Source organism: Petaurus breviceps, unplaced genomic scaffold (genome assembly GCF_028583685.1).
Source record: "Petaurus breviceps papuanus isolate PSGF00001 unplaced genomic scaffold, PetGlider_PUasm1.0 350, whole genome shotgun sequence".
NCBI lineage: Eukaryota > Metazoa > Chordata > Mammalia > Diprotodontia > Petauridae > Petaurus > Petaurus breviceps.
In genome coordinates, this window is record NW_027186199.1 from 2,520,956 (window position 1) to 2,538,504 (window position 17,549).

Genomic DNA, 17,549 nt, shown 5'->3' on the forward strand with positions numbered 1-17,549 from the left:
AGAGAGAGAGAGAGAGAGAGAGAGAGAGAGATGTTTGAAAGACAGGGGGCAGATTTGAGAAAAAGGGAAGGAAATGGAGAATGGTCTAGAACAGGCAAAGACTTGAAAAAGCAGCCACAAGATATAGACCCAGGTAGGAGGGCATGAGGGACATTCTGGGTCACAGCCTGCAGATGCCAGGGGCAGATTTGGAACAGGTTTTAGAAGATGTTAATGGAAATTTTAAAGGTCTAGGTTCAGTTCCAGGATTTCTCCCCTTTTCACTTCCTGAGAATGAAAGTATTAGCCCATGCCCTGCTTTGGGGAAAGGGGAGAGTTGTGGGGATTGGGCAGAGGTGACAGTATTGAGACTGCAGTCCTGGGGTTTGATTCTCATGCCACGACTGACTCCCAACCCAGGCAGCATCCAGGAGGTATCATCTTATAGAATGAAGATTCTCAGGAAAGAGACTCCATACATAGGTCACCAATCATGGCCACCCAGTATAGCCTTAATTCATCTCAGTTCAGCATAGATAAGGAGGTATGTGTTTACAAAGTCTTGATCTTGCCTTATAAGAAGAATTACTATGATATTACATACCTCCATGATTCTGCCCTCAGCTACCTCTGGAACATTCTGCAGACTCATGAAACTAAATAACTTTTATGTCCTAGAATATCCCTATTGTCTAGGGACCCACATTTTAGCTCCTTTGCCTGGTATTAAATTGTCCTCCAAAATCAGGTCCCTTTAAAGTCTGACATCTTGTTACTCCTCTGCATACTCTGCAATCTAATCCAGGGGTGGGGAAACTGTGACCTGAGTTGCATGTGGCCTTAGTTAACCTTAAAATTAACAAATAGTTTTCATTTTTTGAAATTATTAAGTATTCAGTAGCTAGAGTTTTACAAATAATGCATATTTTTAAGGATATATAATTGAAATTTCTTGAATGTGGCCCTATTAGATAACAGCTAAATTTCCATCATGAAAAGATTCCCCACCCCTACTCTAAACAAACTGCCCAACTTTCTATCTCTGAACCATGTATGCCTTCTGCTCTCCCAGCTGGGTGCCTTTACCTTTGCCATTTCCTGTCTTACAGTTGTCTTTCTTGTCCCTCTTAGGTTTTATTCCATATTATTCATTCATGTCATAACCTTTCACTAGACAGTTACCTGCAAGAAGTCAGAGATGCACACAAGTCTAAATTTGATATCTCTTCCAAAAGTAAAGTAAATGTGTGTGGAACTGAGTTGAATCTCTTTTGTGAAGAAAATGCTGGGTCTTAAACCTCACTGACAAGTCAGTTTCTCAGGACACCCACTCCCTCCTTTGGTGCTGATCTATGCCTTTGGCTCCTTTCTTTCTCTGAAATTTACTGTATTCATCTATTCCTCATTTCTCACAGTAATGGCATATATCATTGTATTTATCTATTGACTGGTAGGCATCTCCTTTGCTGTTTTCCATGCCTCTATTCAATTCATCAGTTAAAACTGCTGTGGGACTGAACCACAGATCCCTAAGGCAGCCCACTGGTGACCTGGAAAGTTGACTTTAAGCCACTACCAACTACTCTTTGTGTCTAGTCATTTAAGCAGGTCTTAGTCCATCAAATGATCACTTAATTGGCATTATTTTGGGATAGTAATTTATCATTGCATTTGATTAGAGTTTTAAAACTCTAATGAATTGAAGGTACAGTCAGAAGAATGAAGACATACATGGCTGACCTACATGTTGTCCTTAAAATGGAGTTCCTAGGAGAAACCAGTAAATTAGAGCAAGGGGCCAGAGGGCTGGAGTGAACCTCAGGATGGGTAGATAAGGTATAGAGTGAGCTTCCAAGGGAAAGAGACCACAGAGACAGAATGAACTTCTGGGGTCAGAAGGAGGGTGAGGAGAGGCAGGCTGCTGCAGTAGAGAAAGTTTGGAGAGTCAGAGTGGCATCTAGAGAAGAATGACAGCTGTTTCTTCCTATCCTTTGACCATTTTTCTATTGGAGAATGGTTCTTTAGTCTAATAAACTTGAGTCAGTTCTCTGATATATCTTTAATATAGGATCATTATCAGAAAAAAATTTGTTGCAAAGTTTTCCCCTATTTATCGGTTTCCCTTCAAACTTTGTATTAGATTTAAGTAAAAAAAAAGTTTTAATTTTATATGATCAAAATTGTCTATTTTATATCATGAGATCCTCTCTATCACTTAGTCACAAACTCTTCCCCAATCCTGAAATCCAAAATGTAATTTCTGCCTTGGAGCTCTATTTTTAAAAAACTGATGTGACTTTCATATCTAGATCATGAATTCATTTGGAGCTTGCCTTGTGTGTGAGTTGTTGGTCTAACCATAATTTTTGCTAAATTGCTATCAATTTTCCCAGAAGGTTTTGTCAGAGGGAGTCTTTGTCCTGGTAATTGGGATCCTTGGGTTTGTTGAATACTATGCTACAGTGGTAACTTTTGAAAGATTTTTGGTATTCACTTGCCTCACAGGATAATGTTTCATCTTGGGTTTGAAGGTGGTGCCTGGAAGCTTTTACTTTGTTTTTGATTTCCTGTTTGCAACAATGTATTTCTGTTGTTGTTGACTCCCTTAATTAGATGCTATTTTCTCTACATTTTTTCAGTTATTTTTTCTTCTAATTTCGATCTTTTTGGGCACAGATATAATTTGGTACCCTGAATCCTGGAATTGGTTTCCAAAGAATATTTCAGAGATGTACTGTTTATTCTTAATGTTATTATTTTAATATTTTTTCTATTTTATGGAAATGTAACAAAGTTATTAAGGCTATGTATTCTTGCTGGGTTTTCTTAGTAATGTATAGAAACTGTGATGATTTTTGTGCCTTTATTTTGTTTCTTGCAACTTTGCTAAAGTTGTTCATTGTTTCAACTAGCTTTTTACTTGTTAACTCTCTAAGGCTCTCTGAGTAAACCATAACATCATCTGCCAAAAGTCATAGTTTTGCTTCCTCATTGTCTATGTTTATTCTTTCAGTTTCTTTTTCTTATTTTATTGCTATAGCTATTACTTCTAATACAATACTGTATAGTAATGGTAATAATGGACATCCTTGCTTAATCCCTGATCTTATGGGAAGGCTTCTAGTTTATCCCCATTAAAGATAATGCTAAACCTTGTTTTTAGAAAGATACTACTTACCACTTTGAGAAAAGCTCTATTTATTCGTATGTTTTTAGTGTCTTTAATAGAAATGGGTGCTATGTTTTATCAAAAGTTTTTTCTGCACATGTTAATAAAATCATATGATTTTAGTTGCTTTTCTTATTGATACGATCAATTATGCTCATATTTTCTTAATTTTGACCCAACCCTACATTCCTAGTATATATCCTACCTGGTTATAGTATAGGATCTTTATGACATAATGCTGTAATCTTTTTGTTAGTATTTTATTTTAAAATTTTTATCAATATTCATTATTAGTGGAACTACAGAGTCACCACTAAATTGTAAATGCTCCAAAACATATATAAATTTTTTTGAAAGAAAAACAACCATACTGCAAAATTATTCCTGTGGATGAACTTTTATGAATAAAAAAGTGGACCATGGAATAAAGGTCATTTTGCTGGTTCCTTTGGTCCAGGCCAGGCAGATATATCAGTAGATACAGAGATGCCCTACCTTACAACTGCTAGGAGACTGGAGTTCTCTCTTTGTGGATAGTAAACGGACTGCAGTCAATGGGTGTTTACTCCTTACTATCTTTAAGACAAGTATTGAACTTGGAATTATAACTATTACAATCAGATCTTTCTATCATAAGAACACGTTTCTTTTGCAGTTCAGGATAAAAGGCATTTTCTCTGGTTGCTGGGGGTGGGGAAATAGTTCCAACCTAGATCTGCAGAATAAGAGGTTAATCTCAACCACTTTAGCTTCACCTTTCATCATGTACTTCTCATGAATAAAATTCAATGAAGGTAGACTGAGGTATGTATTCCTCAAGCAAGGCAATAATTTATGAGTAGGGTGCAAACCTGCTAATGGAGTGGGTCTAATGACTGCCTCAGCCCAAAGCACACAAAGATCCAGATGCATCTCCTTTTTATAAGCATAGAACAAAGAACAGACCAGTGTAGAAGACGAAATAACACACTTTGCTATAGAGTTGATGACATCATGGGGTGAAGACAGTATGATTGGTTACATTGCTAAGGCACAGGGTGAAATATTAGTTGAAAATTAGGAGTGACGGGCTAGCAACAATTCCCTCCTTCCCTCCTGGGACTAAGAAATATTCATTGTTTGAGTCTACCTGCAAGGTAAGAGATAATGGACCAGAAATCCTTGAAGGATAGCTTAGTGGTGCATAGATACTGGAACACACTCCTTTGTGTCCATCCACATCATTCAAGCATAGCAGATTTCCCTGAGGAAAGAATAGAACAGCAATTGGCAGGAGAACTGGGTTTCTGAACTTGACTCATTACAGACAAGCTGAATTTCTGAACAAAGTTCAGAGACAAAGAACCATGACTTAGGCAATTACAGAACAGAGTGAAATCAAATATAGAATACAAAATCAATGCTTGTTTTTCTTGTACTATTTACACAAGACATTGACAGATAGGAGGAAACACATTTTTTCAAATCAAGTTCATAAAAGAGTAATTGAGGAAGCCATACAGATAAACTTAGGTGATAAAATACATAAAACCAGGGTGTTCTTCTGCTCAGGATCACAACAAAATCTAAGGTTAACCATGGGAGAATTATTTCTCTCAACATGTTCACTCTTGGCAATTTCTTAGGGGTGCAAGCCCTGGGAATTGAGTAACATGCTGGGATATCTGCTCTCCTGCCCTCATCCTTATGGCTTCAGATGTCTCTTATTCATCATTCAAATCTGTGCCTTCTTTTCCCCTCACTTTTACTCTCCTCTTCCTTGGCTTATTTCTTCCAGAAGGGCTTATTTCTTCCCCTAATCAGAAATCAAGCCACTGTATACATGGGCAAGGATGACAGAGCTCATGGATCTTTCAAGCAATCATGAGTCACTTTCCCCCAAATGCACGAGAAAGAGAGGGAGTGGAAAATGTTGTTAGAATCCTGGGAGTAGCAGATGTACCTTGGGGTCTACTTTGAGATGTGACCTGAGTTTTGAATGAGTTTATGAGGAGATTCTTTCCTTTATTCCCAATGTCACATTTTGCTCCTTGGTCCCTGTGTAGAACAATCAGGAAGAACCAGCGGCAGAGCATCTGGCCTTTCTCATACAGAGGGATCTGGGACATAGGAGCCTCCCCCCACACCTGGTTAGTAGGGGGAACCTCAGACTGAACAATTCTCCTCTTGATTCTTTTTTTCTTTCCTAGACACCTCCACTATCCTTGGGTTTCTACCTATCTAAAATTTTCCTTGGCATGAATGGACCTATTTTGGGCAGAAAGAATGAATATAAGTTGGAATGAAGGGGCATCCTTAAGGGATCCTCAGGCTCCTCCCTCCAAAAGGAGATCTGCTATCATTTGAAGGTGAGTGATCATCACCCCCCACTCACATGGTCATTTCCACCTCTTTCATACATAATACCACAACTCTCTTTGTCACAATCATGGTATGTTACCTTTGTTACATTAAAGCTTCTTCATGTTCTTGTCACAGCTACTGGTGCCTTGTGTCCTTAACACACCAGTGCTCATATTCTTACCACAGTCATAGCCCTCCTGTATCTGTCACATACACTGGTCCTACATTACAGAAAGTCACTTGACCCTTGTGTCCCTGTCACAGATATTGTCCCACTTCTCCATCATAATCATTTGCCCTCCTATGCTCATTTCCTTACCACAGTCACTAATCCTTCTTCCTCCTTCGTTGTGATCTGTCCCAGGTGTGATGGAGATGTCCAGTCCTTTTGGAGCCTATCTTTCTAATTCTCTTATTGCCTTCCTCCTCCTCCTCCAGATATCCCAAATGGCCTTAGGTAAGTGTTTTTTCTGTTTATCTGGTTTCTTCTGGGCTGGAACAGGAGCTCTGAAGGCTCACAGTTGAGCCTATAGAGATTCTGTCCTGTCCTACTTCCCATGTTCACCTTAGTCATACACCTGATATTCTCCTAGTCCTTTCTTGGTATTTTCTCAAGAGCTTTATCATTATCCTCAGAATCTATCCCCTCCCTCTTTACTTCTCTCTGAAATTTTCCACCATACTTCCTCCTTTGCTATCCTACTTCAAGGTTCCTTTCTTTTGTCCCTTTTAGATACTGAAATCTGATGCCATCTACTGTCTGCTCTTCTCTTTGACACTTTATCTTATCTTGTCTTTCTGCCTGACTGAACAGGGGAGTTCTCAGTGACTGGACCTGCAAGACCCATCCAGGCCCCACCTGGGGGAGAGGCAGAGTTACCATGTTACCTGTCCCCACCTCAGAGTGATCAGCACATGGAGGTGGTCTGGTTGCAGTCCACTCAAGTGGTACATCTCTATCGAGATGGGGAGGATCAGTTTGGAGACCAGGCCCCTGATTACCAAGGGAGAACAGAGCTGGTGAGAGATGCTATCACAAGTGGGAATGTCACCCTGAAGATACGAGATGAGAGACTCTTGGATGCAGGAAAGTACACATGTCTCATTGCAGATGGTTTTCACCAAGAGCAAGCTGACATGGAGCTGAAGGTCTTAGGTAAAGAGCTGAGCCTTGGACTGGGCATGTTTCTGTGCATATGAGTGTGTGGCTGGGGATAAACTTCCTTGTTAGCTGTGTGATTCCTGGAATCACAGGATATCCTCGTTGAAAGGGACCTCCCAGGTCATCTACTCTAATACCTTTCTGAACAAGAAATGTCTCTCTACATGCTCACCAGGTACCTATTTTCCTTTGGCATATTTCCTCAGCCCCTCCCTGGTGCCTTGTACATGGAAGATAATTGATGAATGCTTATTGAATTTAATAGATCTTCCAGCCTTTATTTAAAGACTTCTAATGAGAAGTCATGCAACTTCCCTGGGGAAGGCAGCTTTTTCCACTTCTGTATAAATTTCATCATTAAGAAGTTTTTGCTGACATCAAACTTAAATCATCCTCTGCAGCTTTCACCCATTGCTACTAGTTTTGTCCCAGAGGGAAATCAGAATAAGTTTAATCCATTTTCCAAAGCCTAGATCTTCAAACCTGCAAACAGTATCGTGCCCTGGCTAAGTCTTCTCTTCTCCAGGCTGGGACAATCCCCAAACCGGAAGAATGTGAAAGCTAAACCCCAGCAGTTCTGTTTTGTGACATAATCTCAAAGCTGTTCACCATGATGGTCATCCTCATCCCTGGGTTATCTGACAGCTTTTCTCTGGGAATCTCCATATTCTTTCCTTTCCAAAGACCTCAGACTCAACAGACTTGGGGCATGGGACAGAAAGAGCGTGATAGGCATTGCTAATTTAGGAGGGTTTGGGAAAAGAAGGGAGAGAAAGGAAATGAGAGAAAAAGGAAAGCTGCAAAGGGAAGGAACTGGGAAGAGGGGAGGCTGTAGGAGGAGGAAGGCTGTTTTCATGCTTCTCCTTTCTCTCCTTCTTCCACACACAGAATCTATACCAATACCTTTCTAGCATTCTACTTCTCAAGGCCATAGGACTCAACCATATATTGACAGAATAAAACAAAACTACCAGATTGGGGGTGTGGGGCAGCTAGGCAGTGCTTTGAATAGAGCACCAACCTGGAGGTCAGGAGGAACTTAGTTCAGATCCAACCTCAGACACTTGATGCTTAACTAGCTCTGTGACCTTGGGCAAGCTACTTAACCCCAATTGCCTTGCCTTACACCCTCCAAAAACAAAACAAAACAAAAACTATCAGATGGGTACATAAGGGGAATGATGAAGCTTAGTATTTCTCAAAGTAATCTGGCCAAGTAACATTTTGGGGCTTGAGAAATACAGAAAGAGTCTATAAATTCCAGTCCCAGGGAACTGAGGGCATGGGATGTCCCTAAGGTAAGGTGAGTTAGGGACAGGGAGAGGGAGCACAATGAGGAAAATCAAGCTTTTTTGATGCTGTGTTTTGTGTTGTAACTGAGTCACCCTTGGTTTGAATCCAAATCACATTAGGATGACTTTAATTTTTTGTACCAATATGGTGTTGGATTTGGTGTCAAAGGGCTTGGATCCAAGTACTTGCTCTCCTGTTTACTACATGAGTGGTCTTAAACTAGTCATTTCACTTCTACAGACCTCAATCCCTCATCTGTATAATGAGGGAATTGGAATAATTGGTTTCTAAGGCCCCTTCTTGTTCTTGTTTGTTTTTAATAAAGGACCCAGATTGAGGTTATAGTGGCTAGGGAACTGTACATAGAATCAGAAAAACATGATTTCAAGTCCTACCTCTTACTGGTTGTATATTTCTGGGCAAGTGATTTTTGCCTCCTGTGCCTCAGTTTCCTTATCTGTTAAATTAGAAGTTTGGACTCCATAGTTTTGATAACCTAAAGTCTCTTCTAGGTCTAAATCTATGATTTCATGATAAGTATGGAGCTATTCTCTCTCCTAGGTCTTCTAGAGTGAGACTCGTTTAATTTCTTTTCATGATTTGAGGGTACCATCGATGAACAGTGAAGGCATTTTTTTCTAATGTTTTCAGTTTCTTCATCCCATTATGCTCTTGCCACTGTTAATTGCTTGTAATTAGTGTCCCAGTTCCATTTAAACAATTACTATCAATTACATTTTTAGAAAAGGAAATTCACTAAAATATTGCAAGAACAGAAGTATAAATGTTTCCTCCCAGCACCTGTAGTATAATCTTTCCTATCTCACCTCAGTCCCTAGGGGGAGATCAAACTTAAAACAATTTCTACATAGCATTGTTCCCACCAAATTGACTTCCAAATATGGCACAGCCTATGGATGGATGAGTCTGCATCTATCCTACAACTGGCCTGGGTCATTCTGGTTCTTTGGGATTTTACCTTTTACTATACAACTTCTGGTAAATCTTTACAAGGGCTCTGCCCCTTAGATACCCTGATAGTGTCTTTTGAAGTTCACAAGATTGCAATCATCCCCAAGACTCCTTGACCTAAAAGAAGGAAAGAAAGCACTCTACAGAGACTGAAGCAATAGCACAGTCAGATCTTTTCAGTTTCAAGTTAGGTCTGAGTGAAAAATAGCCCAAAATCCCTATACCATCTACAGTCCCACAGCACTCTTTCTTCTTATGGATCACCAGTTGCAAAAGCATAAATTTAGGCTCAAAGTATACAAAAACTTCCTAACAAATAGAGCAACACCAAAGTGAAAGGGGCCCAGTGGGGGGCAGTGAACTATCCCTTCCTATGAGTCTTTAAGCAAAAACTGGTTGACCACTAGTGGGAAATCTTAGATGAAATTCTGATTCATGTTTGTGTTGAACAAGATTGACCTCTGAGTTCCCTCTTATCTCTGAGATCCTCTCAGTATAATACCTATCCAAAAAATACACAACATTGGACTCCTATCATACTTCTACTCCCTAGTATTCTCATCAATACAGCCTGATGTTTTATCTTATAAATGGGGACTGGGGCTAATACCAGGTGATGGGGCCTGAGCTGGGGATGGAGAAATGGGATATGGGCATGATGATGCTATTGGTGGAAGGGAGAGATGTGTCTGCTGTATGATGTAAAGTTTGGGGCAGAGAGCACCCACAACTGGAGGTGCTGAGAATTTGGCCACATTTATGATTTTGCTGTCTGCTCAGTGGGTATATGGGAGTTGGAGATGGGGAGAAAAGATGCTGTAAGGGTTCCCATGACAACTCTGGTTTTGATATTTATGTGTAATTGCTTTTTAGGGGAAAAACCTGAAACACTGACTATGCTACCAAAATTATTTATATATCTTATTGTCTTTTGGGTCCTGATGTTTTTTTTATTTTTTTTAGCTTTGATGCTGCTATTTCAAGGTATTTATTTATTCATTTATCTATCTATCTATTTATTTTTAAAAGTATATTTCAATCTTTATTCATACACAATCAGTTCTTTCTCTGGGGGTGGATCTTAAGTCCTTCAGAGTTGTCTTGGATTTGTTGTTTTGCAAGAATAGCTGATACATTCACAGCTGATCATCTTACAATGTTGCTGTTACTTGTCGTATTGCATCAATCCATGCAAGGTTTTTTTGTGAGCATCCTGCTCATCATTTCCCATAGTATAATAGTATTCCATCATAATTACATATCCCAACTGGTTCAGTCCTTTCACAATTGATGGGTATCCCCTCAATTTATAATTCTTTACGCTCAGAAAAGAGCTGCTATAAATATTATTGTGTACGTGGGTCCTTTTCCTCTTTGTTTTTTGGTGGATAAAGACCTAGGAGTGTTATTGCTAGGGCAAAGGGTATGCATGGTTTTATAGCCCTTTGGGCATAGTTCCAAGTTGCTCCACACAGTGGTTGAATCAGCTCACAACTCAACCAACAGTACATTAATGTCTCATTTTTCCCACATCCCCTCCAACATTTGTCATTTACATTTTTTGTCCTATTAGCCTATCTGATAGGTATGAGGTGGTACCTCAGATTGTTTTAATTTGCATTTCTTCAATCAATAGTGAGGTAAAAATTTTTTCATATGACTATAGATGGCTTTAATTACTTCAATTGAAAATTCATTATATCTTTTGATCTTTTATCAATTGGGGAATGGCTTTTATTTTTGTAAATTTGATATAGTTCTCTATATATTAGAGAAATGAGGCCTTTATCAGAGAAACTTACTTCAAATTTTTTTTCAGTTACTATTTTTAACTGACTGTATTTCCCTTCATCCTATTCCCAATACCTCTGTTTATTCTATTTTATCTCTCCTTTTATCCTGTCCCTCCTCAAAAGTATTTTGTTTTTGACTACCTCTTTATCCAATATGCTCTCCCTTCTTATCACTTTCCCTCACTTTTCATATTCCCTTCCCCTCCTACTTTCCTCTAGGGTAAGATAGATTTCTATCCCCATTGAGTATCTTACTCCCTCTTTGAGAGTAAGTTTCACTCACTCCCCATCACTTCCCCCCTCTTGCCTTCCATTGTAAAAGCTTTTTCTTTCCTCTTTTATGTGAGATAATTTACTTCATTCTTCTTCTCCCTTTCTCTCTCTCCTAGTACATTTCTCTCTCATACTTTAATTTTATTTTTTAGATAACATCCCTTCATATTCAACTCACACTTGTGCCCTTTGTCTATCTATACTCCTTCTAACTACCTTAATAATGAGAAAGGTCTTATGAGTTACAAATATAATTTTCTCATGTAGGAATGTCAACAGTTTATCTTTATTATGCCCCTTATGATTTTCTTTTTCTGTTTATCTTTTTATGCTTCTCTTGAGTCTTATAACAGAAAGTAAAATTTTCTATCCAGCTCTGGTCTTTTCATCAAGAATGCTTGAAAGTCTTTCATCTCATTGAATATCCATTTTTCCCCCTTGAAGAATTATACTCAGTTTTGCTGGGTAGGTGATTCTTGGTTGTAATCTTAGCTACATTGCCCTCCAGAGTATCATATTCCAAGCCCTCTGATCCTTTAAAGTAGAAGCTGCTAAGTCTTGTGTTATCCTGACTGTAGTTCCACAATGCTTGAATTGTTTCTTTCTGTCTGCTTGCAAAATTTCTTCCTTGACCTGGGATCTCTGGAATTTGACTGTAATATTCCTGACAGTTTTCATTTTGGGGGATATCATTCAGGAAGTGATTGATAGATCCTTCTCATTTCTATTTTACTCTCTGTTTCTAGAATGTAAGGGCAGTTTTTTTCTGAAAAATTTTTAAAAGCCCTTTTTTTGATTATGGTTTTCTGATAGTCCAATAATTTTTAAATTATCTCTCCTGGATCTATTTTCCCAATCAGTTGTTTTTCCAATGAGATATTTCACATTGTCTTCTATTTTTTCATTCTTTTTATTTTGTTTTATTGCTTCTTATTTTCTCATTATGTCATCAGATTCCATTTGCTCCATTCTAATTTTTAAGCAATTATTTTCTTCAGTGAGCTTTTCGATTTCCTTTTCCATTTGGTCCATTATGATTTTTAAGGCATTCTCCTCCTAACTGGCTTTTTGGACATCTTTGCCATTTGACCTAGTATGCTTTTTAAGGTGTTATTTTCTTCAGTATTTTTTTGAGTCTCCTTCTCCAAGCTGTTGACTCTTTTCTCGTGATTTTCCTGCATGACTCTTATTTCTCTTCCCAATTTTTCCTCTACTTCTCTTACTTGATTTTGAAAATCCTTTTTTTTAACTCTTCCTTGGCTTGAGACCAATGCCTATTTTTCTTGGAGGTTTTGGATATAGGAGCTTTGACTATGTTGTCTTCTTCTGAAGTTGTGTTTTGATCTTCCTTGTCACCATAATAACTTTCTATAGTCAGAGCTTTCCCCGCATTGTTTGCTCATTTCCCCAGCCTATTACTTGACTTTTCACTGATTGTTAAAGTAGGGCTCTGTTTCCATGGTGGAGGGAGCACTGTCCTAAGCTTCAGGAGTTTTGTGCAGCTGTTTTCAGAGATACTTCTAGGGACCTCTAAATTTTCAGTTCTTCCAAGGTGGTATGATCTAAGGAGAGGTATTTTCCACTCTCCTGGCCTGTGCTCTGCTCTGTGAGTGACCACAAGTGTTTTTTTCTGCCATGGAACTGTGAGGAGGGTCCCCTCTCCACTATTGCTGCAAGCTCTGCTATGTTAGTGCTCCTCCTCACCCTGGACTGCCAGCCAGGACTGCGACTGGAATATGAGTATGGACAAGACAACAAAGTCCTGGCTCAGTGCTAAACAAAGTACTTATAATCTCCTTCTGACAAGTTGTTTGACCCCCTTATCATCTGTGGACTGGGAGCCCCCAAAGCAGCCACTGTCACTGCCACTGCTGATTCAGCCACTTCCAAAGTGTTCCTTGCCTCCTGGAGCTGTGCTGTCCTGGCAGGATCTGTGCTGGACTGTGCTCCATTGCCACCCTGGCATGATGGATCCTTCCTTCTGATTTTCTAAGTTGTCCCTGGTCGAGAGGTCTGGAAAAGGTCACAGCAACCAGTGATTCAGTTGCCCCAAGGCCTGCTCTGGGCTCACTGGATCCTCGTCTGTGCTGCTGCAGCCTGTGCTGGACTTCATTCCTCCCTTAGCCTGGCACAACAGACTTCCTGCTGACCTTGTAAGTTATTTTGGACTGGAAATTTGTTTTACTCTCACTTTTTATGGGTTATGTTGCTCTAGAATTTTTTTAGAATCATTTTCAAAGGTATTTGGAGGGTTTTGGAGGTGAATTCAGGCAAGTCCCTGCCTTTGCTCTACCACCTTGGCTCCACCCCCATATTTCAGAGTAGCTTGAGATAAAATGGGGGCAATGACTTCTTTTTTTTTTTGAAGCAATCGGGGTTAAGTAACTTGCTCAAGGTTACATGGCCAATTATTTCTGGGTGTGGTGCTGAGTATCTGAGCCCGGGATTCGATACAGGTCATCCCGACACTGGAGCCGGTGCTCTTACTCGCTGAGCCACCTGGCCACCCCTAAGCAATTGGGGTTAAGTAACTTGCTCACGGTTACATGGCCAGGTGTTTCTGGGTGGGTGCTAAGTGTCTGAGCCTGGGATTCAATCTCCAGGTCATCCCAACACTGGAGCTGGTGCTCTTACTCGCTGTGCTACCTGGCCGCCCCAAGGGGCAATGACTTCTTATCTATCTCATCAGGCATGTCTGGTCAGGGAGGGGACAAGAACTTTGGACCCTTGGTCTTGGGAATCTGGCTTTTTCCCCCTCCTTGGTCACTTGCTCTGGGGTACTCTCTGTCTCCCAGTCCATGCCCATTACTCATCTCCAAATGCCCACCCTTAGAACTCTGCTCCTCCCAACTACCTTTGTAGTCACATGACAACATTCATTTCATCCCTAGTCTATATTCCCCATTCATGGGCTTCTTTCCTCATTCATTCATCATATGTTGGTGAAGAACTTAATGTGTGCAAATCATGTCCCAGGCCATGGTTGTTGTTCAGTCATTACAGGCATGTCTAACCCTTCATGAACCCATTTGGAGTCTTCTTCTTTTCTTTTTTTTTTTTTTGGAGGGTGGAAGGCAAGGAAATTGGGGTTAAGTGACTTGCCCAAGGTCACACAGCTAGTAAGTATGTCAAGTGTCTGAGGCTAGATTTGAACTTGGGTCCTCCTGATTCCTGGGCCAGTGCTGTACTCACTGCACCACCTAGCTGCCTCCATTTGGGGTTTTCTTGACAAAGATACTGGAATATTTGCCATTTCCTTCCCCAGGTCATTTTACAAGTGAATAAAGTGAGGAAAACAGGGTTAAGTGACATGCCCAGGATTGGGCAGCTATTAAGTATCTGAGGACTGATTTGAACTCAGCTCTTCCTGAATTTGGGCTCAGTACTTTTTACTGCATCACCTGACTCCCCTCTTCTAAGCCATATGGAAATACAAACAACTATTTCTTCCCTCTCCATCAGTCCCAATCCCTGCCTTGGATAGGGCTCGAGAAGGAGGAGTCTGAAAAAGAACTATCTTTGATTCCTTAAAGTAACTGGAAAAAAAAGAAACTTTAAATAAGTGAACATTTTTAAGAGTCTGTTGTATACTTTGCTTTATGGTCTGGGCCAAAGAAAGAAATTATGTTTAGGTAAGATGCTGTACTTGTCTTCATGAAGCTGACAATCTAAGTGGGAGTGAGATGTGGATACAAAAACGAGATAAGTGCAAAGGGAGATGCAGGTAATGTATTGTAATAAATTTGAGGAGGGAGAAATCACTTTTACATGATTGTGGGAAGGGGTCAAGAAAGACTTGAGGGAGGAGGTGGCCCCTGAGATGGGCCTTGAAGGAAGAATGGACTTAGACATAGATAGGGCTGGTACAGAGGGTAATCTTATATCTGGAGCAAAGCAAGGAAAAAAGAAAGGGGAGATGAGGTGGAAGGGTAAAGAGTAGTACAGTGTGACAGGAGCATATCAATAATGAATCAATTACATGAATCAATCAATAAACAGTAATCACTTATTAAGTATTGACTGTAGGTCAGGTTTGATTCTAGGTACTCTGGGGAGGGTGGGAGATAATGGGTTTAAAGATTTACATAGAAAAGTTAGCCTTGGAATGGAAAAAGGCTATATCTTCATTAGAGGCCAAAAAAAGGAGAGTGTGGAGGAAGATGTCAGGAAATTGGAGAGGTTGAGAAGAGGAGGAGAGAGTTAATGTGGAATTATATAAATTTTCTCAGGAAATATGAGGCAAGGACTTCAGATATGGTAAGAGGTGATATGGGAAGCTTAAGGAAAGTGAAGGTGTGAAATAGCCAGAGTGGGAAATGGGATAGAGAAACAATTAGAATTTAGTGAGAGAGACAGACAGACAGACAGAGAGAGACAGAGAGACAGAGGGAGAGAGAGAGTATGTGTGTATTGCTATGGGGAGGGCACAGTGAGATTATATAACATACATTTGTTTTTAAGTAAAATATATTTCAATTTCTTCAATTAACTATATCCATCTTCTCTCCTAACTTCCCTTTATCTCATTAAAAAGAATAAAAAACAAAACCCTACTAACAAAAATGTATAATAAAGAAAAACAGAATCCTGCATTGGCTTTATGCAAAAATTGATGTTTAAACCTCCACCCTGAATCCATCATCTCTCCATCAGAAGGTGGGTAGTATGTTTCTCCATGAGTCATCTGGAGTCATGGTTAGTCATTGCAAATAATATAAATTTGTAGTGGATTTATTCAGTAATTTTTCATAACTTCCTCCAGATTTGTTCATAAGCACATGAAAAAGAACAGAAGAGGTAGATGGTGGAAGTAATATAGGGATGAATTTTGGTAAAGTATGATCACCAATAAGACAAGGGAAAAGGATTAAAGAACAGAAGGCATTGAACTACTTAACTCATTAAGCAGTCAATATTAGGAGGCAAAACAAGTGAAACTAGGATTAGGGTAATGGCCTGAGAAAGTACTAAAGGGTAGAAGACCTGGAACTCATGGTAGGAACCAAAATTTGGTTGAGAAGGAAGATTTTTGGAGTAAGGAGAATGAAGGTATAGAGAGAGATGGTTTGATAGTTATGATTTGATGATGGAATTTCAGAATTCTTGATCATGGATATGGAAATTCATGAATGCTGGAAAGGTTAAAGGCATTCCAATCTCTGCCTTTGTGTGGCTGAATTGGCATGGAGAACTAAGTCATGGGAGTTGAGAAGATTGAGAAACTGAGAGGCTAGAGTGTTTGAAGGAATATCAACATACACATAATATGCCCTAGTATCACAGGAGTTGGAATTGAATGTGAGTATAACACTGAATTTCTTCAGAAAAAAGGGAAAAAGTAGGTAACTGTCAATGGAATTGTTATGTATTTGGATAGAGTGAGACTCAAAGGAGGAGAGAATTGTTAAATGTTCTGTAGCAGCAGAAGGCACAATGGCAAGATGGACAGAGCCGGAGTAGACCACCCTTATGTATGAAATCCATTTGGGGTGCAATGGGGACCATGTTTCATCTCTTAACTTTGGTGGTAGGTTTGCATCAGTTGCTCAGGGTGCTATATCCTTGTGAGACACCAGGTGGTACTCAAAGCTCACTACATTGACTTTCTATTTACCAGTTCCAGCTTGTCACCAGCTTTTCCTTACAAGAGTTTTCTATGCCTGGGAGGTGCTATCAAAGAGTTTGGATATTCCAGTAACAACTCCTAACTGTCTTTGGCTACATGGATCCCACTTGCTTGAACCCCATCTCCTTTTCCTACTCAGCATAGCCAATTAACCTACAGGCTACGATTCTAGTACTTCATAAAAACCAAAAATAAAATGTAATACAAATTTTAGAGCAATCTATCATATCCACTCATGTTAAAGATGAATTTTCAAATCTCCACACCTTCCCCCACTTCATATCTCTCTAACTTTCACAGAGGAGGGAGAGATCTTTGAAAAACAAGCCTTTCAAGTCTCCCAACTTCAAAGTCACAGGTAGAGGGGAATCATCACACTGTGCTCTAACTTGCCTTATCTCACTGCTGTCAAAGAAAATGAGTTTAGTTCCTTGCTCACTGCCAGGTGACGGCTTCTCAGATCTGTGCCCTAGCAGGTTGATCAATAAATCAAAAGATGAGCTTGGGAAAAAGCCCGATTGCTATCCATGCAAACTCAACCTCTGTCTTCCTAATCACCCCACATGTAGCTGCCTGTAGGCGATTCAGTTGCTCATGGAGTGACCTTAAAGTCCTGCATGCCACATTTATGGCAAGATGCACTTGCCTACATAATAATAGTTAACTCCAAATCATTTTTTAAGCATTATAGGATTGCAAAATACTTTGTGTATGGTATGTATTTTGATTCTCAACACAACCTTGTGAAGTAGGTACAATTTTTATTCCCATTTTACAGAAGAGGAAAGTAAGGCTGTCAGAGCTTAGGTGACTTGCAGAGGATTGCACCAATGGTAAGTGTCTGAGGCAGGGCTTGAAGTCATGTCTTCCTGACTGTGAGTTCAGCTCTCTATCCACTATACCACCAAATCTTGGTTTTGTGGCAGTGGCCGTGAATAA

At 39.8% G+C, this 17,549-nt stretch overlaps 2 protein-coding genes across 4 annotated transcripts in view; both read left to right on the plus strand.

Moving 5' to 3' along the window:
* Positions 1–17,549, plus strand: part of LOC138168078 (myelin-oligodendrocyte glycoprotein-like) — a 105,097-nt gene that overhangs the window by 79,758 nt on the left and 7,790 nt on the right. The window contains exons 4-6 of one of the 3 annotated variants that reach the window (XM_069097119.1): positions 5,856–5,948; positions 6,306–6,647; positions 9,882–9,902. In XM_069097119.1, the coding sequence (XP_068953220.1) occupies positions 5,861–5,948; positions 6,306–6,647; positions 9,882–9,902 (451 nt within the window). In that variant the 5' untranslated portion in view covers positions 5,856–5,860. Of the gene's footprint in view, positions 1–5,855; positions 5,949–6,305; positions 6,648–9,791; positions 9,903–17,549 lie in introns of those variants that run through there. The other 2 variants (XM_069097118.1, XM_069097120.1) reach the window with 2 other exon arrangements.
* The window catches only part of LOC138168071 (myelin-oligodendrocyte glycoprotein-like), an 81,693-nt gene that overhangs the window by 37,100 nt on the left and 27,044 nt on the right, over positions 1–17,549 (plus strand). The window lies entirely within an intron of this gene.